The 26,780-nt window shown below is 42.2% G+C and overlaps 1 protein-coding gene across 3 annotated transcripts in view; it reads right to left on the bottom strand.

Moving 5' to 3' along the window:
• The window catches only part of lrp2a (low density lipoprotein receptor-related protein 2a), a 54,251-nt gene that overhangs the window by 11,897 nt on the left and 15,574 nt on the right, over positions 1–26,780 (bottom strand). The window contains exons 16-60 of one of the 3 annotated variants that reach the window (XM_085374895.1): positions 26,571–26,774; positions 25,926–26,118; positions 24,791–24,916; positions 24,542–24,672; positions 24,205–24,342; positions 23,817–24,098; positions 23,440–23,679; positions 21,857–21,976; positions 21,291–21,407; positions 20,818–21,198; positions 20,465–20,479; positions 19,917–20,165; positions 19,130–19,341; positions 18,861–19,045; positions 18,533–18,761; positions 18,222–18,399; positions 17,954–18,082; positions 17,034–17,200; positions 16,682–16,825; positions 16,479–16,588; positions 15,833–16,010; positions 15,518–15,731; positions 15,188–15,427; positions 14,804–14,992; positions 12,687–13,619; positions 12,442–12,607; positions 12,205–12,363; positions 11,830–12,119; positions 11,535–11,735; positions 11,321–11,347; positions 11,181–11,216; positions 10,839–11,081; positions 10,629–10,754; positions 9,464–9,583; positions 8,744–8,875; positions 7,198–7,399; positions 6,823–7,118; positions 4,747–5,413; positions 3,491–3,661; positions 3,183–3,406; positions 2,900–3,077; positions 2,142–2,338; positions 1,801–2,046; positions 1,524–1,652; positions 6–125 (exon numbers count right to left, since the gene is read on the bottom strand). In XM_085374895.1, coding sequence (XP_085231021.1) covers positions 6–125; positions 1,524–1,652; positions 1,801–2,046; positions 2,142–2,338; positions 2,900–3,077; positions 3,183–3,406; positions 3,491–3,661; positions 4,747–5,413; positions 6,823–7,118; positions 7,198–7,399; positions 8,744–8,875; positions 9,464–9,583; positions 10,629–10,754; positions 10,839–11,081; positions 11,181–11,216; positions 11,321–11,347; positions 11,535–11,735; positions 11,830–12,119; positions 12,205–12,363; positions 12,442–12,607; positions 12,687–13,619; positions 14,804–14,992; positions 15,188–15,427; positions 15,518–15,731; positions 15,833–16,010; positions 16,479–16,588; positions 16,682–16,825; positions 17,034–17,200; positions 17,954–18,082; positions 18,222–18,399; positions 18,533–18,761; positions 18,861–19,045; positions 19,130–19,341; positions 19,917–20,165; positions 20,465–20,479; positions 20,818–21,198; positions 21,291–21,407; positions 21,857–21,976; positions 23,440–23,679; positions 23,817–24,098; positions 24,205–24,342; positions 24,542–24,672; positions 24,791–24,916; positions 25,926–26,118; positions 26,571–26,774 — 9,234 coding nt within the window. The remainder of the gene's footprint in view (positions 1–5; positions 126–1,523; positions 1,653–1,800; positions 2,047–2,141; positions 2,339–2,899; positions 3,078–3,182; positions 3,407–3,490; positions 3,662–4,746; positions 5,414–6,822; positions 7,119–7,197; positions 7,400–8,743; positions 8,876–9,463; positions 9,584–10,628; positions 10,755–10,838; positions 11,082–11,180; positions 11,217–11,320; positions 11,348–11,534; positions 11,736–11,829; positions 12,120–12,204; positions 12,364–12,441; positions 12,608–12,686; positions 13,620–14,803; positions 14,993–15,187; positions 15,428–15,517; positions 15,732–15,832; positions 16,011–16,478; positions 16,589–16,681; positions 16,826–17,033; positions 17,201–17,953; positions 18,083–18,221; positions 18,400–18,532; positions 18,762–18,860; positions 19,046–19,129; positions 19,342–19,916; positions 20,166–20,464; positions 20,480–20,817; positions 21,199–21,290; positions 21,408–21,856; positions 21,977–23,439; positions 23,680–23,816; positions 24,099–24,204; positions 24,343–24,541; positions 24,673–24,790; positions 24,917–25,925; positions 26,119–26,570; positions 26,775–26,780) is intronic. The other 2 variants (XM_085374894.1, XM_085374896.1) reach the window with 2 other exon arrangements.

Genomic DNA, 26,780 nt, shown 5'->3' with positions numbered 1-26,780 from the left:
CTCACTGCAGCTGCGCTCGTCTGAACTGTCCCCACAGTCGTCGTCCCCATCACACCTCCATCTCAGTGGGATACAGCGGTGGTTGTCACAGCGAAAGTCTCCGTTAGGATCACAGCTCAGTTCATCTGAAGAGAAGACCAGGGCGCTTTAAAGCAATAATGGCTGTTATACACCAATATTTTTTTTTAAAACTCAAAACAATTGGCTTAACTTTTTCAAACCTCCAGTAGAGGTACAAAAGACTTGTAGAAGCAAGCACAAGAAAACATCTACTACTGTATTTTTATATAGGGATAGTAGAATTTTTTTAAACTAAAATACACTAAAGTATTATCGTATTTAAAATATTTATACAGACAGGATATTTTAAAAAATCTACTAAATACATTACAGTGTGACAAATTTGTCCTGAAATGTCAATTAAAACTTTAAAAACACAAATATAAATTTGCTGTCAGTATACAGCATACATTACATTAGACACGCGTATTTAAACTAATTGCAAATAAGAAACAGTAAACTGAGTGCATTCTTTGTTTAGCATTATTTATTATAAACGTTCTCCGGCACTAGCCTGTCACTATGTCGGCACCAGTCTATGATGTATTAACCATTAAAGTATTCTCACTGTTGAGAAAATCTTATGTGCAGCAGTAAGAGATGAGAAAATATGAGGCTTTATCAGCAGGCACACTGAATTTCTAGACATTTAGGTAATGATAAAATGTCAGTTTGAAATAAAAGAGATCTTTCTTTTTAATTAAACTGCAAAGTGGTAGAAGGAGGGGAGCAGCCTGCCAAAGACAGATGGGTGACCTCTATCCATGCCAGTGTATGTCTGTGGAGGATAAGGCTGCAGGAGATGAGAAGCACAGAAGGGAGAGGAGTGCAGCAGAGCTGGTCTGAGCCATCGCTACCACACAGTGCTGGGGGTCAAAGATAGCGCGGTGTTAGCTAGTCCTGCCCTCTTAGCCCCTCCACCTGGCCCATCTGGTACATTCTTACAGAAAGATTAGCACAGATCTCCACTCCTGCGCAGGCATGGCACTAATGGAGTGAGGGCCTCTGATAAGAGACGGGAGGGCCGCGGCGAGTGTGTTTGGATCGTAGCAAGTACAAAGAGCCTTGTGTGAACCCTGCCCCCACGCAAGGACAGAGCACCAACACACACATATGAGCACGTACAAGTGGACTCAAACCAGTGGACAGCTCATAAATCTGCCGTGCTCCCTGGGAGAGGTAAAAGGTGGGGGAGGGTAAGTGGTGAGATGCTCTCCATCAGCATCAGCACCTCCCACTATCACACCGTGTAATGTTCCACAGGAGGCTGAGGCGTTGGCTAATTGCCCTTCACTCGCTCCTTCAGCTAATTTCTTGTTTTGAATCTATTTTGAAATCCCTAAAAAATCTTACCTTGGATGTAAAAAAAGAAACATCAGGCAGTAACGCTTTAAACGAAGGCATGAAGTGTGTGTTTTCAGATTTTCAGATTGCTGCCGCTACAAAACTGGACTAAAACTCACCACAGCCCTGTTCATCACTGTTGTCTCTGCAGTCATTGTGGCCGTTGCAAACAGACCAAAGCGGCACGCAGCGGTAGTTCGTCCTGCAGGCAAACTCTGTATGGTTGTCACATCGATATCCTGGTCCCACTTTGGAGAAAACAGTTCAATAATTAATATATTTTTTTAAATACTAATATCTATGGATACTTAACTTATTTTAAAGGGTAACATTTCTATAAAATTATTACAGATTTAAGTTCTTTAATGTTTAGTTGATATGCTGTAATTTACTTACTGCATTCTTCCAGCGGTTCGTCAGAATTGTCACCACAATCATCATCTACATCACATTTCCAGCTCTGTGGGATGCAGCGTCCGTTGCGGCACTTAAACTGTCCAGGGCGACAGGTCCTGGAGGAGCAGTGTGCAGGGTCCTCATCGGACTGATCGCCACAGTCGTCCTCACCATCACACTGCCACGACTCAGGGATGCAGCGCTTGTTTGCACACTGCCACTGGTGTGACTCACACATGTGTGTAGCTACAAAGTATACAAATGTGTACTTTTAAAATCATTAGGACATGAGAAGCAGGTAGGAAGACATAAAAGCCTCAAAAAATGAATAAAAAACCTACCACAGAGCACAGCGTCTTCATCTGATCCGTCGTGACAGTCCTGGTTGGCGTTACACAAAAAGTGCGGACTGGTGCAGTTTCCATCGTTGCACTGAAACTGACCAAGCCTGCAGTGTCGAGACGGACAGGTGGAGGGCTCGTCTGAGCCGTCCCTGCAGTCCGCCTGACCATCGCATTTCCACCAAATAGGAATGCACCTGTTGAAGCAGAAGTGAGCATTATGTAAAGCTTTAAACTGCTTACTTATCCCATGTGTTGAATAACAAAGTCCAGTCCTTTACCCATTCAAATGTATTGAATTTCCTACATATAGACTCTGATTTTGAGGAAGGCTGAAAAAATACATCTCCAAACTTTCACATTTTCAAATACAAGGGCAGCTATATAAATACACAAAGCCTCGGCAAAAGTATTTAAGACCTGTGAGCATGTATTTTACACAAACACTAGGTGGCACTATTCTTCAAAGGCAGTCTTAAAAAAGTGAATGTATTCAAGTTTTTGAACTGGTGGATGAGAAACTGGAAAGATGAAGAATTTTGGGGAGAATCCCCCAAAAAAGAATAAAAATGCATAAAGTCATATGAAGGCTGTAAGCAGCAGGGACATTTTTGGGTAAAAACATGGTTATAAATAATCTTGTCCTCCCTATTTCCAATAATGTATCACAGTCAATTCAAAAATTATATTTAAAAAATGTAGCAAATAATAAAAAAAGACCAGAAAACATGCCAAAGATTAAAGAAGCTTTAACAAACCGTTCATTGTTAGCACATCTGTATTGGGTGCTGGTGCACATGGGAAGGCATCGGGTCACACCTCCTATTTGAATTGTCAGGAAATGGTCTGGGCACTCACAGGTGTGTTCTCGCCCCCCGTGACGGATCAAGCACAGGTGTGAACAGCCTCCATTGTTCACCGCACAGGGGTTGTTTACTGTTAGAGGAAGAGCAACACTCATTAAAACACTTTGGTCTCTAGAAAAACAGAGACCAGGTACGGTTTAGTCCTTGGTGAATACCTGCAACAGGATTCACTCACCAATAGGCTGCCTGTAAGGATGGTACACGTGGATGTCAAATGGTCTGTGTGTGGTGTTAACAAGTACTTGACGGCCGGAGCCGTCGTATTTGTTGCCTTTCTCCACCGTGCGCGTGTTCCAGTCAGTCCAATATACAGTGTCCTCAAACACAGTCAGGGCAAACGGGTGAGGCAAGTCTCCGTCGTACACCGTGTGTCTGTGCTGACCATCCAAGTCAGAGTATCTGACAGAAGAAATACATTCACAGAGTTACTGGCTTCCTCTTACGGCAGGGTAAAAGAATCTGCCTGTTTTCAGGTGCACTTACTCAATGTAGTTGAGGTGAGCATCGGACCAGTAGAGCCTGTCGTTTGTGTAGTCGATTGTAATACCGTTGGGCCACTCGATCTTTGTGGTGATGATGGCCGATTTGTTGGTTCCATCCATTCCAACACGACCTATAAAGGCTTTGTCACCCCAGTCTGTCCAGTACACAAATCTATCAGGGGGATAAGACATATACATTATTTAACCTCTTGAGGCCCTACATACCTTGTATATAATGTTTTGCACTTTGCCAAAAAATGTAGACTGTTTTGTGTTGTGCTGTAAAATGACCCCACTACCCCGACGTGAAGCTGTATTTTAAACAAGCAAAACAAAAAAACAAAGGATGTAACAACTATATAACCAGGTACGAACTTCTTGTTCAAAACAGAAGCTGAATTTATAGACTTATAAAGTGCAACTAATCACAAATAGCTAGCTGAAATTAAAAATACAACCCAAGCAAAAGCTCAGGTTGCAGGAAGTCAGGGAAATACCCGCTTAGCATTGAGAGTAAGTGTTTTAACCGCAATTGATGGTTATTTAAGTGCTGTGCTACATGTTTTGGCAGCAGGATAACAATGAAACAATAAATGATAATTAAAAGCAACAATAATATTAAGATACAAATAAAACATTTCAAAAAATTCTACAGTTTGGGGATTACTTAATGTTTTCCAGGTACCACAATAACAGTTATTTGCTTACTGAATGCTTCTAATCAGATCACTAATATCTACACTGTGAAAACTTTGGACATGAGTAATCTGGTCCTTGTTACACATCAAAACTAAAGGTAGAGTCTTCAGATAGTATAATTAAAATCAATAAATTCTGATAAATTGCCTCTGGCTTTACACAAAAACAAAAGGTTGTCCACATTTGTGAACAAAGGTGCAAGGAACAAAGTCTTTATAATTTTAAGTGGGCTTGAAAAGAGAAGATCTTCAGTTTTGCTTATAATTTTTTTTTTTTTAAATCTGTAAAAACACACCAGAACTTTGTCTGCTTCTATACTAAGCATAGTGAAAAGAGCCTTAATGGAGACATATGAGGGAAAGTAAGAGGGAAAAAATTTAATAAATTTCTTTAATTTGTTAAGTTTACTGATATTTCAGAAAATCTGCCAACATGGGTTTGGGCCTGAATCAGAATGACCCTTTAGAGTGTGACACGTCAATAAGCATAAATCTGTACCAGATGGTTATTTCTGACCATCTGATAAGCAAACATATTTATTATATTTGGATTCCTCACCCATATTTGGGATGCAACACAACACCTCTGGGGTTTTCAAAGCAGTAGGTGTTATTGGCATCCACGCAGTGTTCGGCTAGTTTCTTGACAAAGCGGCCATCCAGTTCAGACACTTTGAGACAATCCAGGAAGCTGTCCACCCAGTACAGTTTCCTGGCTACCCAGTCAACTGCGAGGCCCTCCCCATGCAGAACTCCATTAACCACCACCTCTCTGTTACTGCCATTGTTATGCATCCTTTCTATCACTCTGCGGCTCACATCAATCCAATAGAGACGCTTGTCGACGCGATCAAAGTCCGTGGCCACCACACTGGTCAGACCCTGCAGAATGAGAGAATAGGCCACCCCATCTGTTGACAGATTCCTCAGGTAGTAGCGGTTGCTGAAGATCAGGTACGGTGAAATGTTGCTGTTCTGACGGCAGCTGCGCCCATCCGGCTCTCTGAGGAAACCTGGAGCACACTTGCACATGTGGGAACCAACTGTGTTTTCACACAGTTGACTGCACACGCTGGGGGTCTCTGTACACTCGTCGACATCGTCGCACGTTTTGCCGTCAGACATGAGGCGGTAGCCAGGACGACAGGTGCATATAAAGCTAGTAGGTGTGTCGGTGCAATTGTGATCGCAGTGGTGAATGGATGGGTCTGTGCACTCATTGATACCTACAGTTAGAGAAGTAAAAGAGCCCAAAAATTAAAGTAATAAAAAAAAACATTTAACCTTTTAACTTGCTATTAATAAACAATTACCAATTACTATATTATAGTGCTAGATCTATAATCAGTTTGCTAAATTAACATTCTTGGATGTATTTGTTTGTTACAGATAAGTGTAACAATTTTGCAAAAGTGGATACAAGAGGAAGAATTTGCATATTTGTCTCTCTGAAGCTATTCATTTGAAAAATCCTATAGATATAGAATCATCATTTCTATATTAAGAAACAGTTGTTTTACTCCAGAACTTCAGCCACTGGATACATTTAGAACTTCTTCAGATCTTCTTTACTCCAAGTAAAACAAAATAACTGCAATGACGCAATTACCCTTTTGCCACCATAACACTTACAACTATGCTTGAACATTTAACTTTCATCCAGTGACTGTCATTCAAACTCAAAGTCAAATCTCATTTACACTCGGCTCATGTTTGCACACCCTGTCCTCAATTTTTATTATTATTATCATTATTATTATTATGGTAACAGGCATACATTAAGAGTCAGATAACTGTGTGTCACACAACCAGGTCCTTTAGAATCACCAACTGACCTGATAAGCAGGTCTTTGGACAGGTTCAGACCAGGCGGCTGATACACTGCTGTGCTTTTAAGCCGTTTGCTAGATTGGCTACCTCGTGTAACTACTCTAACTACACTATCAAGTACTTAAGGTTGGGTTGGTAAGTGTTCTCTGTGTTCTCTTTTAGTTTAGTCTATGATATGGACTCATACAACGCTTTTTTTTTTTATTCAAAGCACTTTTCAATGTACACATTTTTAACACTCACACACATGCAAACCTTGACAGATACATCGTGGGATACTTGGGATACTCTTCCCCAAGGATGCTTCAACATACAGATGCAAGAGGTGAGGACTGAACCACGAACCTTCTGAATAGTCAACAGCCCTCTAAATCCAAGCCTAGGTAAGAATTGTGCAACCAGCAAGGAGTGTAAAATGTCTATAAGTGTGGCTGAACAAATAGTATGACTTCTCTATAACTGAACATGTATGATTTCACACTAGTACAATTCAAAAAGGCAAGTCTAGTTTATATAAATATGTTTTCTTGCCTTTCCCAACAGCCAGATTGAAAATGGCTGCCGTCTTGTGTTTTTGAAAGACTAATGAGGTTTATCAAAGGAGATAATCATAAAAGAGTTTACATACCATATTTGGTGCTTGTATGCACCTGTGAACAATTTCCCTGTAATGTTAAATTATCTGAGGCTCTATTGTTTTACAAAGGTAGGAAAGCTTCAGTTGAGTCTGTTGCTGAGCATTCTTCTCAGTGAGGCTCACATCTCATCAGAGCGAGGAAATGCTGTCAAAATACTTTTCACTCACCGCATCCTTTCTCGTCGCTGTTGTCAGAGCAGTCATCACTCCTGTCACACACCTGGCTCAAGGAGATACAGTGACCATTCTCACATTTGAACTCCCCCGGGGGGCAGGTGGGTGCTGGCGTGTGGCACATGTGCTCCAGCTCATCGGACTCATCCCCGCAGTCGTTGTCGCCGTCGCAGACAAAGTCACGTGACACACAGCGGCCGTTCTGGCAGGTGAACTGATGTTGCTGGCAAGGTTGGTACGTGCAGCCCTGCTCATCGCTGCTGTCTCCACAGTCGTTACGACGGTCGCACCTGATTTGAAGAGCAAAGAAAATGAACTCAAATTTCCAGTCAGACTCATCACAGATGATATCCCAGCGTTCCTTCTAACCTGTAAGAGCTGCGTATGCAGAGACCATTATTACAGGTGAACTCGTTGATGCCGCAGGACCTGCGCGTGCAGTTTTGACGCTCATCTAAAGCATCCGCACAGTCCGCATCGCCATCACACACCCAGTCACGGGGAATGCATTTCCTCTGAGGTGGCCTGTTGTTCACACATGTGAACTCTGCACTTGAACACGTTCGATTGGCTGAAAAAGACAAACAAAACAGGCAGGGGCTTTACAAGAAGTTAAATATTGAATGCGGTGACCCAGCGTCAACCTACATATTTTGTGAATCCAAAAACATTCCAAACTGTATTTCAAAACATGCGGCTATGACCACAAATTCTTTATCCGTCTCATGTGATCACTTCACATTGTTTGAAGTGAGTCTCCTACAGCGCTGAAGTCTTTAGCTTCAGGCATCTTATTTTTGGAGCGCATGTCGGTGAAATATAAGAATCTTGATCCACCTTGAGCCAGGAAGCCAAAGAAAGGAGACATGCACAAAGTAGCGAGTGAAGCAGGAGAAATTAGGAATGTCAGCTCCTTGGACTGGAGACCTTCTACAGGACACTTAGATGCTGGCAGCTCACTTCCATTGTCCCTACAAACAACACTCACCCAGTGGTGTGTACCTAAATCAGTATCCCGAATAACAACAGGAAGCAGGAGGGGGCAATCGAGAAGTGGTGGAGAACAAGAGGATGGTCTTCGAGGCGGGATGGGGCGGTAAAGAAGTGAGAAGACGTAGTAAAATAATTAAGCAGAATTACCAACTCGTGGCTTAATACCTCTGCAGTCAATAGGATTTGCTCTTTAACTGAGTCAACGGTGTAGGGACGAGCCTTCCATTTTCATTTTGAGTTATTGTGTAAAGTTATGTTCAATAGCGTGTGTTTTAAAGCATTACATCACACCAGAGTTGACCTTTAACCTCTTGGATATTAAATCTTATTTAATCATTTTATCTTGTTAAACATTTCTGTGAACTTTTGCTCGAGTGGCTGAGTGTGTCCCAAGATTTTTGTGATACTGTAGTTGGGTGAATATAAAGTCAGGTCCAAGATTTGGTTTTTTTAGATCGTGGTGACCTTTGACCTTTGAAAAGCAAATTTTAACTCTAACCACCAATTTTTCCAAATTTGTACCAAGTTGGACATTCTCTCAAGGCACTCGGGCAAGCTCACACTCGTGATCGTGGCAAAATTTAGTCGAGATTTCAGGTTATTATCTCATAATTTTACTCATGGATACCCAGTTGTTTTTTAACTGCTGGACAGCTGCCATAGTTACTAGTGCCAGTCTTCTTCTTCGTGTTCTTTTGGATGCTCCCTTTAGGGGCTGCCATAGTGAATCATCTGCCTCCAGGTGACCCTATCCGATTATTTCTCATTAGCTTATTGGATATAGCAAAGATGACCAACTGTCCTCAATGACCCATGCACGGACCAGCACTTGTATCCATGCTGGTTACAAACACAAAAAGGACAAATAGAAAAAAGAGTGAATGAAAAAGGGGGAAAGGATATAGGACTAAAGGACACATACCACAGTTATGTCTCTGATCTTCATCACTCATGTCACCACAATCATTGTCCCCATCACAGATCCAGGACGAGGCAATGCACCGGCCATCATCGCAGCGAAACTGGTCTGTGTTGCAGGTTCGGATCAATGTGGCTGCAGGCACAAATCACACACATTAAAATGTATATAATACACCAACATGAACACAGTGTGGTGACTTTATAACATATGCCAACTCGTTTCTATCCAATGTAAATGTTCACTCCCTGTTTTTTTATTTTTGTAATTGCCAATTATCTCAGGTACTTCCCCCATCTGCTTTTCCACTAATAAAGAAGGCACAATACAACACTGGCAAAGCTTTCAAAATAGTCATGGCAACTCCACATTCCCATGCATGGTGAGCTATCTAAACAAAAGCCAAAGTGAGGCTCTGTAACCCCTGGTGGACAAAAGGAGGGGGAGGTGCTGTTTGTCAGAGGACATTGAGGGGCGTCACCACACAGGAATGCAGCACACAATAGGAGGCCTGACTGACCACATCATCAACAAAGAAATACACCACTGACTTGCAGTCCCCGCTACATCACTCACGGAGCTCTCTCACACAGCACACAGATGCAGATTGGCGGAGAGGCATAAACACACAATAACAGAGCAGCTGATGACGGGGAAGGGGGCAGACACACAAAGCCAAAAGGCCCATTTTGGTGGTGAGAGAGTTTTTTTTGCAACACTCACTACAGGAGAGGGGTTCATCAGAGCCGTCACTGCAGTCAGCCCCTCCATCACAGTACCAGTGGGCGGGGATGCAGCGGCCACTCGAGCAACGGAACTCGCTCTGGGAACATGTGGATTGAGCTACGGAGAGGATGCAGAAAGTCATGAAATCTCTTTTTATTTCTAATATCATTCTGGCTCATAATGAATCTTTTTGAGGATTAATATACAGTATGCTGATTTGTAGAATCTGGGAGCTGAAAAGTAAAGATCAAATCATTATGTGACAACCTACTAGAATAATTACTTATTCATATTTTTTAAATTGTTTTCTCACATTGTATTACAGAAAAATGGTTGCAAATAAAAAACTTAAATATCTGAAAAACCAATAAGTGTCTGAAGTAACATTATGATGCCACTTGTACAATTTTGTGTCAAACAGCAAACCTACATAATATTCATTATCTAATTGCAGTACCTGAATTCTCTATCCGCTTCCTAGACCATACAGCATTTTACCTCTTTAGGGTTGTAATAATGTAATACAATATGTCAGATGTTATTAAATCATTACGTTGCCTAGCAACCACCCAGCAACGAACTAAAATGACCCATTTTTAGCACATAAACAACATCTACCTCTCCTATTTTTTATTTCATTCATTCTTTTCCTTTTCTTAATGTGATTAAGTATATCATTTTACCAACACCACAAACATGCCGATGGAAATGTACTAGTAATAAAAACACAGGAGAATAGCAGAATGAATGAATGAATGAATACATAACATAAAATCCCAATACATCAAATTATAGCTACGTACAATGTAACGCTCCACCTGTCCGGTCCAAGTCCATTTACTTATCCTTACAGAAACTGTGGGCTGGTACCAAAGTTTAAAATAACAATTTGCCTGATGGCACATGCTGACAATTATATTTCTTTAGGTTACTTATACTCACTCTTTTCTTCGTTGTGCCACGGGAAACAAAGGAACGTAATTATAAATGAATAAATGTTTTTTCACTTATTTTTCTTCATAAATTAAATAAATGTTATTAATAACACCCATGTCTTTTCTCCTACTTTGGCAGAGATTTTTAGCAACAGCAACAGTTACCTGATGCAGTTATGCATCAGGAAAAAATAACAACTTGATCCTGATATTGTTGTTGAACTTACCACAGTGTGTAGGACTCTCATCACTCATATCCCCACAGTCGTTGTCTCCATCACACAGATACGAGCGTGGGATGCAAATGTTGGTAGACTGACATTTTGTTTGCTCTGGCTGGCAGGTTCTCTCCGCTGAGATGATCGCAAATGAAAGCACATTTAATGCAAAAACAACTTCCAGTACTTTCCTCTATGTGGCACACTAAGGATACTCACGGCAGTTTCGTTCATCAGAGGTGCCATTGTCGTAGCAGTTGTTGATACCATTGCAAACATAGTCCTTTGCAATACAGCGTCCGTTGTTACAAGCAAACTCTGTGTTTGGGTCACAAGGTCTGAACAGACAGCCCACTTCATCGCTATTGTCCCTGCAGTCATCATAATGGTCGCAGCGGTAGTGGTAGGGCACGCATCGCCCATTGCCACAAGTAAAGACCGTAGGCTCACAAGTGTGGAAGGCTGCCAAACAGAATCGAGATGAGATCAGAGCTCTGGCCAGAAGAGTGAGATTGAAGGAAATGGGGGCTTGTACACTCGACCATTAAAAGCTCATTTTACCTGACAAGGCAATAAAGGATGACAGCAACTGTGGGACTGCATGCAAAGACAAGTATATTGATTCATGTGTTAGTACTGATTTGTGTTATTGCTCAAGACGGTCATTGGAAAAATAATCATAAATATGCAGGAATACACACCAGCGTAGCTGAGGATTGTTTTATGTCCTTGGAAATAAAATTTTAAAGCAGAAAAAGAGCATTTGTTAGAATTAGTAACTTTAAATGATTAAGAGTTGCATTTAACAGAGAGGAGAAGGACCTCAGGAGGGCTCTATAAGGACTGCTGTGAGAGTGAGATTGTTGGTAACCCAATAAAACTCGTGACAAATTTAGGATTACCGTGAACACCTACCACAGACTCTTTCTAACTCGTCACTTCCATCTCCACAATCGTCGTCATTGTCACATCTCCACTGGGCTCGAATACAGCGGCCATTCATGCAGGCAAACTGCCCTGGCTGGCAGCGAGTCCCATTATCAGGGATACAGTGTTTGTTGTCGGCGAGATACCAGCGGCCCTCTGATGGACACCGACACTCAGCTCCATTAGGTCCTAACGTGACAAAATTGCAGAACAGTTTGTGTTATTCCTTCTCAATTAAGGCACTAGAAGAAAAACATGCTCGAGACAAAGGGGTTTCTTGTACCTGGAGTACAGATGTGGCTGCAACCTCCATTAAACTGCTGGCAGGGACTGTCACACTGCTGCTGCTTTCTGCCAGCTAAAACGTGGATGTCCATTGGTCGAGATGGAAGGTTCTGGATCATAACCCTCTGGTCAGAACCATCGTGTTTGTTGGCTCGGTAGATGCTGCGGGTGTTCCAGTCAGTCCAGTAGATGAACTGGCCAAACATGGTCATAGCAAAAGGGTAGATGGCTGTGCTGACAATAACTTCACGGTTGGAACCAGTAAGAGAGGATCGCTCAATCTTCTGTCTGATGGCAGAGCAAACAGATTATAATGGCAGTTGCTGCAGATTAACAAGACAACAAGATAAAATAAGATTTTTTCAGCTCTTACAAGCTGGCATCTGCCCAATAAAGCCTCTCTTCTTCATAGTCCAGGGTCAGGCCATTGGGCCACACAAGACTACTGTTCACGATCTCTATTCTGAAGTTTCCACCTAAGGTGGCACGCTCAATCTTTGCATGGGTTCCCCAGTCTGTCCAATACATGTATCTGTTGAAAGAGAAAGATTCATTTATAAATGTGCCGTTTAGTCTTACGAACGAAGATAGAGTGCTGTGTAAATCTTACCCCCTGCAGGGATCTAACATGATGGCCCTTGGCCTGGACACATGAGCATTTATAGTTCTTTGGGAGCCATCAACAGACATAGAGCTAATGCTCTGGTTGACATAGTCACTGTAGTAAATTCTTCTGTTTATCCAGTCATAAGCAATGCCATCAGGAGCACCAAGATCTGTCAAACCACAGAGATCACAACGCCATGAGCAACGCATCAACACAACTAAACTTACCAACATGAGTGTAAAACATACCTGAAGCCACCACTACAGGAGCCGAGATGGGAGAGGACAGGCTGATGTAGCTGATCTTGCTTGATCCTGCACCGGAGCTCTGGGTAAAGTAAATCCTTCTGTCCACGATGTCAAAATCCAGTGCCACAGAAGTACGAGGCACATTGACGACAGGGAAGGGCAGCGCATGGTCATCCGGATCGAGTCGCAGACTCCGGACAGTGCTCTCCGTAGTATAGATAAGGTAATCGTCCCTTGACACCACACAGCTTTCTCCATCTGCTCCAAGATTCCCAAAAGCACAGCTGCATTTTTTATTCTGACTGCCTGCATTAGAACCTGGGAGAGCAAAGCAGAAGTGGGCACAGCCTCCATTGGCTTCCAGGCAGGGGTTGTAGTTAAGCGCTTGTGCACTACTGGGCTGGGTTCGCTGGTCAAAGATGGTAATGTCCCTCAGCATATTGATATTGTCTCTAATGACAGCTGGCTGCTCTGTGTTTCCTGGCACTTTGCTTGCTTGGAACACCTTCTTCAGGTTTCTGTCCACCCACAGGATGTTATTCTCAAACACTGTAATCCCGTAAGGAGTTGGGTAGCGGCTGCCATACCTGACTATTTCTGTCTCTCCTCCTTGGGGGCTGACTCGAGCAATCATATCCAGAGAGTCATCGACCCAGTAAACATAACCAGTTTGAAAGTCCAGAGCGAGGCCTCGAGGCGTGATGATCCCTGAAGATACTAAAACCGTGCGATTGGTTCCATCCAAGAGCGCGCGCTCAATTTTTGGGTTCTGACCATAATCAGCCCAAAATAAGTATCTGTTTCTGGGGTCTACAATGATGTGGCGTGGCATGTCCACCTGGGTCTTGAGCAGCACCCTACGGAAAGTTGTGTTCAGGTGGAGCACCTCAACATACGTCTCAGTCAGGAAGGCATTGGTGAAATACAAATTCCCTTAAGAGACAAAACCAGTAAAGTGTGCATTTAATATAGTATCAACTCCAGTCATGTTAAGATAGTTTTGAAAGAAACTGGTCGGTCATGCTTGGTGTAGCAGTATAAGTTACTGGGATGATTGTGTTATCAGTACAACATGGTAACTGGACTAGCATTTATAGTCTTTTTCTAGTCTCGGCTCTTTCACATGTTTTCTGCCGTTCATTTTCTTGAGTGTAACCAGCATTTTGCAGCTTGTTGTAAATCCTGTGTATTTACAATTACTAACCTACCTCCTTGACTGCTCTCGATTAGGTAAGATGTTGTGAAGTTGTTTTTCTTTATCACAGAAGTAACTGTGATATTGTGCATGTTAGTTGTCTTCTGTGGTCTCTCAGGCCTTTTTGTGTTGCTGAGTTGGCCAGTGCATTCACTCTTCAACACTCTGAATCAACTGAATCAACTTCAGATATTATCTCTGCTTCATTTGTCATGAAATAACAAGGCAATGGGCCTAATTTGACCGTGAAGCTACTTGTCAGTCAATTGTCAAAATTATTTTTGAGCCTCTGAAAATAGAAGACTGTGGGTAGAAATGGCCACAATTCCTAAACAGTCATTGCAAAAATTCAGCAAAGCTCCTTGAATTAAAGCTGAAAGTCTGCATTTCAGTGAAGTCTTCACTGTTTTATTTAAAGTCCACTGTGATGGAAACTGAGAGGAAAATAACAGACAGTGTGACTGTCTACAAACTACTACAACTCCATAAGAAGGGACTGTGATCTATTTGTAATGTATTGTACATATATTTATTACTCTCAGATTTAGCCATTCTTATATTTTGCTTGTTTTATGTTATTGTATTTTTAATGCTTTACAGTTATTGTATTTTTTTTCTCTGTTGCTTGTGAAGCTCGCACACAAGAATTTCACCCACATGTACTGTACCAGTGTACCTGCACATGTGATGTGACAATAAAAGTGATGTGATGTGATTTGATTTGATGTGCTAGAAGTTAAATGAATCTCACTGCTGCAGAGTATTGCTTAATGCTAAACAATAAATGACCTCTATAGGAATTAAAGATGCTAAAGCCTAGGTACAGAATACATCCTGTAACACAGATTAGTTTGCTGTAAACCCATCTGCACATTACTTGTGTGGTAAACAAAACATGTGCTTAAATGAATGAACGGCATACCTGCCACCCAGTCGACACCAATGCCTCGTATCCCGTTGCGTCCGATTCCAGATGTCACAATGCTACGTAATCCTGAGCCATCTGGCTTGATTCGTCTGACCCCGTTCTGTATCGCCACAGTGCTGCTGAAGTCACACCAGTAGATGAAACCAGAAGCCATGTGGACATCAATGTGTAAAGCATTACGGCCTGTAAGAGGATAACCCAGTCATTAGAGGTCATTACTGTCTCTTCAGAGGGAATGAATGCAAACAAACAACAACAGATCACTAATTTATTTAGTTGATTACAACAAAGACTAACCCACATTTTAAAAACGTTATTACTAATTTTATTATAACCTGCATAGTTAATTATGTATGCAACAGTATTACAATCTCTGACCTCTTCCAGCTACTGGCACCATGGCCTCAGAGTGGTCTGACCCTTCTAGACTGAAGCCTTTAATAGCAGACAGAGTAGAGATGACGACGTAAGACTGGTAGGGAGAGCAGGTCCTGTTGTCGGCATTAACTTTAAAACCTGTGGCACATGCACAGGTGAACAGACTCTGTGGCCGAGGCAGACAGAGCTGTTCGCACACTCCCACGTTGTTTGTGCAGCCATTAGATGTACCTGCAGAGGCTGAGAGCGTAAACAGAATCCAGTGAGACTAAAGAGCAACAGCAAAGATAATATAGGCAGTGAACTGAGGCAGATCTGTGTGTTACTCACTCTCTCGAAAATGAACTTTCAGAACTCTGAGTCCAGACACGTTGTCTCGCATCACGACCTTGTTGGCTCCTGTGGACTTGTCCACACGCTCTATCACCTCAAAGTTGCGGTCAGTGTAATAGAGGTAGTTCTGATAGACAGCCACACCCCAGGGGTGCGACAGGCCTGTCACTATGGTGATGCGGTTGCTTCCGTCGGGATCGCCACGTTCAATCTGCGGCATTTTAGGGAAACCAAAACAAATTAGTGCTTTAAATAAATTGCAAATAATTATCAGGATTAAAGCACCTTAGAGAGAGCTAAGTAAAAACCCACCACGCCAGTGCTTGTTACAGCCCAGTATAACTTGTTCTCTCGGATGTCCACAGTAATGAACTCAATGTGATCAAGATTGTTTGTGAACAGGGTGACGGGGTTCAAGCCATCCATGTCTGCAGATGCCACCTTGGCAGGGATGCCACTCTCGGTTCCCTGGTCTGTCCAGTACAGTTTGCTTAAGAACATGACAGACAGTGTCAGCGTCTGCCTTTGCAATTTAATCACAGATGCAATACACATGCATATCACGTTTAAAAATTTTTAAAAGTTCTAGCAAAACAGAGAAGCACACTGTTATCGCTAAATGTATACTGTTTAAATATGAGGCGCAACAATATCAGCATCTACAGCAATAACACACTTTCTAAGCTGAATGAACTATCTTCCATTTGAGAACTCATGCCGATGAAGTCATAGAGCAGAAACTTAATGAGCACATAGTGTCTTCATGCGGGAGTAAAAAATCTTAGAAATATCTTGTGCTTGACTGCACACTGCTGGGGTTTTAGAGTGCAGTGTAGTATTCAGTAACACAAGTTGAGATCTCTCTAGAGGCCGAGCAGATGGCAATGAGGAGGCTGTTAGAGCTCAGTAGCTGTGTGGTTGAGCGATCTGTGCCAGGACTGTGTTAAATAGGGCTTACCCACGTGCTGGGTCCACGGCAATGCCAACAGGACTACCAGCGCCAGTTGGGGAGCCGTTATTCGTGATTAGGGTTTTCCGGTACTGTACCTCCCCTCTCAGCTTTAAGACCTTTGCCAAACACAAAGAGGTGCAATTATTGTGCTGCACAACTGCATTGCAACACTAGTTTTTTTTTACTGAACATGGCATTATTCGTTTCACCTCAATAGACTGTGTAGCTGGATTGGTGTAGTACAGATTCTCTGTTATCCAGTCCAAGGCCAGCCCAACCGGGGAGCCAAGAATGGCTGCAGGGGCAAACTCTGTCCTGTTAGTGCCATCTGACTTCACCCTGTGGATCTCACCCTGAAGGAGGACAAAGACAGACATATTAACCTCAGCATGAGTCTGTATTATGTCTTCTTAGCAAGTTTATTGGCTTTCTTTTTTTTTTACAATGAACCCTTATGACATGCACAGGATGTCTCTACACAACACTTGAGTTCCTTATTTACTTTTGGGAAAAGGCATAAAGAACTATAAAGCTGTATAGTATTTCTGCACAGTCACTTACTGGGTGCTCCACCCAGTAGATGGTCTGTTCATTGTCATCAAAATCGACATCGTAGCCATTTTGAAGCCCAGCGACAGGAACCATGGCATCATTACTCTTGTCATCCAGGTTCAGGGAAATGCCATAGATGATGCTGTCTCTCACAACGACCAGGAACGGATCCTCAACTAAAGATGGAGTAAAAAAAGCAAAAAACATTAAAAAGACATTAAACGTTTTTTTTCTACAGTATGACAGCAAACCCAAAGCAAAAAAAAAGAAGAATACTTTTAAAATTATTAAACAAATTCCAAGACAGAGCTCAAAAGATTTGCCCCCAGGATGCTTTCAGTGCATGATATCTGGTGCAAATTACACATCCCTAGACATCCCTAAAAAACCCTTATCTATAAAGAGGATTGACTGGTGAAAGCTGGTTGCACAATCTGATTTGCTTTGTCATCACAGATTAAAATCAATGAATGGTTGTAGGGCATTTTCATTCTTGGATAATCGCTGGCCTCAGGGGGAGACTGTGTCCTGTTTGGTTTGAATGGGTTGAAACCTGAGATGAGTTAAGCTGGTGACCTAACTAAGACTCCTTGAACACTGAATTAAAGGTCCCTTGTCTTTTTAAGACCTTGAAAGACACGCATATGATTCTTAATATTTATAACTGGAACAGCAGTTTACAGGAGAATCTAAATGGGAGACTGTTGACAAGTATCTGGATCGTTCAGGTTAGTGTTTTCAAAGATTTATTCTCTTACCAGCATTGAGATAGCTGCAGATAAAGCATGAAAGCGCCATCCTTTCTGCTGTAGCAATAACCACAGCTGATGAAGACCTGAGTATTTCAACATATCTGCTACATCTGATCTGACTTCCTTTTTCATCAAACTGAGTGATGAGTGTTTTCCTCCATGTGGCAGGGCGCATACCTCTGGTGCAGGTGATTTGGTCCGCTGCCAGCATCCAGCCTGAGGGGCAGGCACACGAGTAATACCTCGGTCCCACAGCAGACAGGAGGCAGATATGAGTGCAGGAGCTCCTCAAGCAGTGATTTTCCCCTGCAAGTTGTCAAACAACACATGCACACAGACAGAATCCAAAAAGTCAGGTTCTCTCATCATGTGGCCAACAAAATGGTCAGCATCAGCGGATAAAGATGAAGCAAAGACTAGATCAGGTTCAGTCTATTCATCATACCTGCTGGCTGCCTGGCTGGGTGCACTGCCACCAGACCCATGGGCTGAGGGAGGTTGAACAGCATCACTGTCTGGTTCTCCCCATGCCACTTATGAGCTCGCATCACACGGTTGATGTATCTGTCGGTCCAATACACAAAATCCTCAAAAATGGTAATTGCGTGGGGGTGTTGCAGTACCTTTTCATAGAGAGTAGCAAAAGAAAAAAAAGTGTGTCTCACACATGCTATTCAGAAGAAAACTGATTATTAACATAAACGTTATCATTATAGATGTATCACTAGCATAAAGTCTGCTATCTCATACACTCACCAGGTCACTGGCCAAGACTTGCTTCCTGTTGTTGCCGTTATAATCGCAGAAGTCAATGAAATCCAAGTAGGCATCGGCAAAGTACAACAAATTGTTTGGGTAGTCTATGGTTAGACCATTAGGCCAGTACAGTTTGCTGCTTATGATAACAGTTCTTTGCTTTCCATCCATGCTGGCCCTCTCGATGCGGGGGTTCCTCCCCCAGTCGGTCCAGAACATCAGGTGAGCACTAAAACAAAAAACTCTCTCTTAATATCAACTTCTTTGGTGATGAGAAGCTGTGACCATAAAATACAGATTAAAACACACAGATCCAAATTCTTCTCACCTGTCTCTCGGGTCCAGCACTAGACCTCGGGGGTTGGTTACATTTTCACTCACTAACACAGTTCGGTGGGTGCCGTCCAGTTTAGACACTTCAATTGTCTCCAGGACGTAGTCAGTCCAGTACAAGTTCCTCCCCACCCAGTCCACTGCAAGGCTCTCTGTCACAGTCACTCCACTGTCGAATATCTGTGCATTAGAGACTCATTCTTAGTTAATGTGCTTGACGGTCAAATCTGACTTCATTCAAAGCTGTTTGCAAACTACACTCACCACGACTCTGTCGCTGCCATTTTTGTGAGCACTCCAGATTCTGTCCTGGCTCGTATCAGACCAGTAAACCCGCTCAGTGACTGAGTCAAAATCTAGGGCGACAATGTTGCGTCCATCTCGAACAAGTGACCGGACTACGTTGGGTTGGGTGGTAATGTCATCTTGTACAATTTGATTCCGACTTGCCACCAACAGGAAAGCCTGACGAGAATCTATAAACATGAATCAAAATCCCTGTTATCTATTTTTCAGTTTCCATTCTTGTGCTAATAAGAGGACTTATCAGCTTTTGTGTGCAGACCAAAACCATACAAAAGACGGTTAAATAGCCCCTACTCAAATGACAATCCTTTGGGAAGGAGCTTTTGTCCAAATAAGGTCCTATTGTATTGCAAAGTCTTTCAGCGGGTTATCTGTTGGGAAGAGGAGCTCATGTCAGGCACGCTCCCCATACACAGCCCTTTGTTTGTGATTATGTCCTAATTACACTGGTGATGGGCAGTGAGTGACATACATGTTATTTGCCTTATCCTATGAAATCAGAGCAGCAAAGAGAGACAGGACAGAAGAAAAAGAGTGTCAGTCTTGCAGTCTAGGGTCTAAGCTCCCCTTTTGATGTGCCTCCTTACAAGAAGAAGCACAGTGGAGAAAGTATGTGCTGTATAGGCAAATGACTACAAGGCTGATGATCTGCCTTTTTCCTACTTTTATCCATCATGAGATTATGGATAGTTTTTAAATGAGTTGTATTCAGTGCACAGAAGGTTTGAGCTGTATCCATCCTCACCTGATGCCTTGCAGGTACGCTGGTCTGCTTCAAGAGTGTAACCATCCTGGCAGTGGCAGCGGAAAGAGCCTCTCTCATTAAAGCAGTGCTGGCTACATAGTCCAGGGGGATTACACTCATCAATGTCCTCGCAAGTTTTGGAGTCATTGCTAAGCTGATAACCCACAGGGCATGTGCACTGGGCCCCAAATGGACCTTGGATACATCCATGGGTGCAGCCAGCATTGTTGTCTGAGCAGCTCTCCTGATCTGAGTTAAAAGCAGGGAAAAGACAATTAAGTACTGGGGAAAAAAAGTCAATTAGGCCTTTAATAAATATGCAGCAATCTAATAATAAATTTTTAAAAAAGCAGTCACTACATTAATTAGGTATCCTCAGAAATATTATTCTGAGCCAGAACTATTTTTATGCCTGTTTGTGGTACATAATGAATAAACATCTATATAACTATTAAAACACTAAATAGAAATGCTGCATCTGTTGAAACATGAATCAAAACTACAACTGCAGAATTTCTAGCAGTGATTGAGAGTTTGCTTGTTCCTACCTGGCAAAGGTTCATCTGAAAGTTGTGAGAAGGGCAAGAAGGGAAAATCACAGATCATTTTCAAGTTAATACAGGACAAATCACATACATGCTTGATTTTAAAATGAGAATACAAAGACAAACCGATGGCATTCAACACAAAATTTCTGTGAATTTAAGGCCCTCCTGCTTATAGACAACAAGAACCAGAAAATTGTCAAATTAAACTAAATCAGCTGAGAGATTGATCCTGTTTCGCCATGTGATGTGAAAATGTAATTGAATTTGGTGAGGCCAGACTCAAAAATAAAACAATTAAGTGCTGATATCCAAAGATTACGGTCTAAGCTGAAGAAAGCAGAGAACAAACTTACTGCAAAGGGGAGACTCGTCAGCACCATTGGGGCAATCAGGAGTGTTGTCACACACTGTGGTGAGGTTTATGCACACACTGTGACCGGGACACTGCCACTGCCAGCTTGGACACCGGAAAGGTGGTGTGGGACAGTCTCTTTCATCACTCATGTCTCTGCAGTCGTTGTCCCCATCGCAAATCCAACTGCGGAGCACGCAGTTTCCGTTATCGCAACGGAACAGCGAGGAAGGGCAGGTGCGAGGTGGGCAGGCGTGGTGCTCATCACTGCCATCCTCGCAGTCTGGATGACCGTCACACTCCCATGAAGATGGGATGCAGCTTCCGTCTGATTGACACTGAAACTCACTCTCGTGGTGGCACATCCCTGGGGGCCTGGTAGCTGAAAAAAATTTAAATACATTAGCAAGCTAAATAACTATGCAGGACTTTGCTAGTATAACCTCTGACCACTGGAAGCATTTAAATACTTACGACAGTTCTGCTCATCTGAACGATCGCTGCAGTCAAAGACTCCATCACATCGGTAGTAGGAGTTGATACACTGGTGACCCCTGGAGCACTTAAACTCATTCATAGTGCAGTTGTATACTGAAAAAAATCCAGCCACATACATTAATGCTGATATTTTATATTTCTGAGCTTAGCTATTATGCATATAGATCAATAAATTAAGAAGCTTGGGAAATGTTTGTTGAATATTAAAGAGGATACTGTAATGCATGAATGACCGAACAAATTAATTAATTCCTTATAGGGAAATGGGCTGTATGAATAAGACACCAGTTCATAACAACTTCTCAAAGTAAGAGACCAGGCTGCAGCAAGTCTACAATTAGATCTTCAGAAGTCAAAGTGATCTAGTGAGCAACTAATATTATTAGTTTTATAACTGCAGGCAAAATGAAATTAAACTGATTTTATCAAACACGCACATGTGCTCTAAACACAATGCTTGGCACACTGCAAGTAAGCACCACACTAAACCAGCAAAGTTTATGGGGCTAGCAACTCTGTGTATAATCTAGAACGCTACTTACTGCATCCCTGCTCATCCGCCCCATCCACACAGTCCCTGTCTCCATCACAGACATAGTTAGGATCTATACAGCGGTGGTCTGGACACTGAAACTGTCCCGGATGGCACGTGTTTCCCAGATCTGTCAACGCAAAATGTTAGAAAAAAACATGAGCCTGTGAGTTCATCTCCTTCATTAGTGGGCAATGCATATAATAGTGTACAAGTCTTAGCTTAAAACGATGTTATTTTTAAGAGGAAAAACAACCATGCTTCTTCAAAATCTAATCAGTGGCAACGTGCAGCGAGTCCACAAAAGAGTCAGTGTTCTCCAAAGAAATAAACAGGATCTTATTAGGGAACTTGGGTCTGGTAGGGAGTTGATGTGCATGTTGCCTGAGGAGTTAAATCATTAAAATAATATTTATAAAATATTAATCTTCACTAGCCTACTGACTAGCTTTAACACACTCACACACACATATATATATGTAACGAAAGTTTTTTCAGAGGACTCTATGCAATCCTGTGAAAAACTAATACAACCTCACTGGTTCTATATATATTAAGAGCAAATAGCAAGCAGGTGCTGCTAATCTAATGCACGTAATTAACTGATTATTAGTGAGTATCAAAGGTTTTGCCAGATTGCTCATCTGTTGCTGCATCTGCTCATCTGTTAACACAATGCTGCAATCTGCCCAGGAGTGGAAATCTCATCAAATTCACCCTAAGGTGAGATCATAGAAAACTTAGAGAAATACAAACGCCCTCCCCAAAAAACAATAATTACATCTCAGACTCTACAGGCCTCACTTAGCAATTTAAATGTTATATTTCTTGAGAGTATCGTTAGAAAAAGACTGCACGAGTGTGGCTTGTATGGGTTCCCAGGAGAAAGCCTCTCCTTTTAAAAAATGAACGTGGCGGCATGGTTTAGGTTTGCAAAATTGCATTTAAACACACCAAAGATTTTTGGAACCACATCAAAGATTTTTGGAACATTTGTCAGATAGATGAAACCACAGTGTAGATGTTTGGCCACAATGCACAGAACCATATTTGGGCAAACCAAACACAGGATACCAGTACAGACATCTCCAGCTATCAAGCATGGTGGAGGAAGGGTTATGAATTGGGCTTGTTTTACAGCCACAGCTCTCACCATCTTTTGGTCATCGACTTGACTACAACACCTCTGAAAATCAAAGTATTCTAGAGTCAAATGTGACAGCTGTCTGACAGCAAAAGCTTAGCTGAAATCGAGTCATGCTACAAATCAATCAAGCAGCAGATTTACAACAGCATGGCTAAAAAAGAATCAAGCTGTTGCAATGGCCCAGTCACAGTCCAGGCTTCTACCTGACTGAAATGTTGTGATTGAACCTTAAGAAAGCTGTGCATAAACAAATGCCTGCAACCCCCAGTGAAATAAAGCAACGATGTAAAGAAGAGTGGGCAAAATTCCACCACAATTAGATGAGAAACTGATAAATTCATACAAAAATCAGTTACTTTCCCGTGTGTATTGTGTTGAGATACCATGATAAATCTCTAAGCAAATCCTATTTATGTTAAAGTGTTAGCTTCTTTAACAGCACTTACGGCAATCAACTTCATCCGAACCGTCGACACAGTCATTATCAGTGTCGCAACGCCAGGTGTGTGGGATGCAGCGGTGGTTGGCGCAGGTAAACTGATTGGCAGGGCACGTTCCAGGCACGTGTGTTGGGCAGTTGATTTCATCGCTGTTATCAAAACAGTCATTTTGCCCATCACAGCGCCATCCTGCAGGCACACAGCGCTGATTGGCACAGGTGAACGCAGAGGGGGAACAAGTGGTGTCTAAAACAAAAGAAAAGGTATCATCTTTAATTTAAACCATATTAACATAAGCTGAGTAAAAACCCAAAGGCAAGATTTTTTGTAGGGTTTATGTGGGATTATATAATCAACTAAATTAAAGAAAAAAAATGCATTACTATTAATGCCACAGTTGACTTCATCACTGTTGTCATGGCAATCATCAACACCATCGCATCTGTAGCTGTTTGGGATGCATTTGCCGTTGCCACAGGAGAAAGAGTTGGCCCCGCACTGCAGTGTGGGGGGCTCATTGGAAAGGTCCTCCACACAAGCCCGTTGGTCTGGCGACAGCTTCATGCCATATGGGCAGCCACACACCCTCTGCGAGTCTGGGGCTGGGAAGCAGAAGTGGCTGCAGTCTCCATTAGGATTTGCCGGCCTGTTGCAGAGGTTGGAACCTGAGAAGAGGAGTGGAGGCTAATTAACAGGAATATGACTGACAATTGCAGGCTGAGGCTACGCATGGCAAGCGGAGTGAGAAGAACAGTGAATAAAGGTACTCACCAATCTGAGAGTTGGAGTTGAAAGATTTGACATGCATGATGCCGCTAATGCCTCTTCTGATAATGACCATCTCCCCACCGTCGGTCTTGCGCACACGTACAATGCTTCCCATGCGCCAGTCAGTGAAATATGCATAGCCTTTAAGGGACAGGAGAAATGGAGCACAGCCACAGTTACTTCATCTTTCACCAACATCTGCTAACAACAATTGTCCATTTAACATGATCATCACCAAAGCAAGACATGACAGTTTTTAGTAATCAAAACTCACTCATCATTTAGATCGAATGTATGATATTGTACTAGATAACAGGGTAACTTAAAGCTGATGCCTAACCTTCAAAAATGGTGAGACCAAATGGATGGGAGATCTGGGATATGCGGTCCAAAGAAAGTCTGTTCCGTCCATCAAAGTTGCTGTGCTCTATTTTGTCAAAGAAGGCATCCACCCAATACAGACGCATAGAACTGTGAGGACAGCAAAGCAAAGAAATATCAATTTACAATCAACAGCCACATTGAAGCTAAGAGTGGTTCATAGGAGCAACAGTTTATGGGTAAAAAAGAGTAATGGTATATTGTTCACCTCCAGTCGATAGCTAGGCCATTTGGCCAACCAAGAGTAGTGTTTACAATAGACAGCGCATGTGACCCATCACCCCAAGCTCTCATAATCTTCGCTGGCCGGTACCAGTCAGTCCAAAAAATATACCTGATGAAGAAAATGAATAGCACAACATATTTAATTCAGAAACTCTCCCACTTAAGCAAAACCATTAAACTGCATGACATGTTTATCTGAACTTTTGTCAGCGCAGAGCATTTTTGTTTATTTGTTTGTTTTTTTAAGCCAACTTCTTAGTCTTCATTACGATACTGCCTTTCACATAATCAGCTAATCTCAGCTATTTGGCACAGGGGCCTTAGGACTTTGAGGCCAAAGGAAATAACAGCTTGTCCTAAATAATCATTCTTTTTAATCAAGGCAGAGTTTAATTTGTGGATACTTTATGAATGGGTGACCAGGGACCGCACTTTGCATGGGACTGCATGGCATTTTTATGCCTCCTAGCTGTATGAGCTGTATATAATTTAATCTTTAATTTCACATGGGGGACAATATGACATGAAGAGACACAGCAAATGTGAACTCTACAGATATGGTGCGAATTTATGTGAACAGCAGCTGAATGCAGTTTTTACAGTTACTAGTATAGAAAAAGGCAATATATTAGTGCAAGAACATTAGAGCATAAGGTTAGATGGACAAACTTGTAGTTTTACATTTTCCTTCAGTCCACTGTAAAGCCCTGGCAAAGAGAAGATGGAGACATTTCCCAATCATGTTCACATATGGCTTCTTCTTTGCATCATAGAGTTTTAACCTGCATCTGTGGCTGGTACAGTGAACTGTGTTCACAGACAGTGATTTATGGAAGTTTTTCAGAGCCATGCAATGATTTCCATGATAGAATCATGCCTGTTTTTAGCACAGTGCCACTTGAGAGTCCAAAGTTATCAGGGTTATTAGCTATTTTTGGCCTTGTGCACATAAATTTCTTCACATTCTCAGAATGTTTTGATGCTATTATGCACTATAAATGATGAGATATTCAAAGTCTTCACAATGTACCTGGTGCATGTAATGGTGAGCATGAATTTGCTTTAAGGAAAAACAGACAGAAAAATACTAACAATTCGTTGATGTTAAAGTGATTTACCCAATAAGAGGATGCACTACAATGGCTCTGGGGTTATTGAGGTTACGAATGATGGCCCTCCTGGACTTATCAGCTAGCTTCATGACGGATATGCTTCTATATCGGGGGTCAGTCCAGTAGAGGTTCTTTGAAATCCAGTCGTAAGCCAGGTCCTCCACTCCGTCTACTCTGTTGGCTGCCAGTACCTCCCTGCCTGTGCAGATCAAAGCAGTCAGAGCACCGTTTAACATAGAGATGAAAGAGGAACACATTTAAATAAATAGGCTGTCAGCTTCCATTTTCCTCTTCCGGACCGGACAGAAAAAACTAGAGCAACTCCAAAAACAACACCCCTGATCAGAGCAGTGCTGTTTCTTTCTTTCTTTCTTCCTCTGTGTGTGTGTGTGTGTGTGTGTGTGTGTGTGTGTGTGTGTGTGTGTGTGTGTGTGTGTGTGTGTGTGTGTGTGTGTGTGTGTGTGACATAGTAGCTACTTTCACTTCATAACAAGAAATTCTTGGTCCTTATTATTTCTATTTTCAGGTCTTTAGGCTGATATCAGTTATATGAAATATGATCTATTTTACACGATCTGTGCTCCTGTCAGTTCCCTCCCCCATAGCAGCAGCCATATCTTTAGTTTAAATTCAGCTAGACAAGATGCTCACCTGTCCCATCCACCTTCTGTTTATAGATAATATCTTTGGCTGTGTCTGAGAAGAAGATGGCATCATCCTCAGCACTAAAATCCACTCCAACAAAGTAGGAGGGGGATCCAGTAACAGGGAGAATGATGTCCTCTTGAGTAGAGAGGTTGAAAGGGATCCCTCTTATAGCCAGCTGGCTGGAGAACAGCAGAAACTGTCTCACGGCTGTGG

This window comes from Diplotaxodon limnothrissa, linkage group LG16, assembly GCF_057381915.1.
Source record: "Diplotaxodon limnothrissa isolate DT_005_m linkage group LG16, D_limnothrissa_male_GT1.1, whole genome shotgun sequence".
NCBI lineage: Eukaryota > Metazoa > Chordata > Actinopteri > Cichliformes > Cichlidae > Diplotaxodon > Diplotaxodon limnothrissa.
This window is presented reverse-complemented; position numbering and strand designations above follow the sequence as displayed.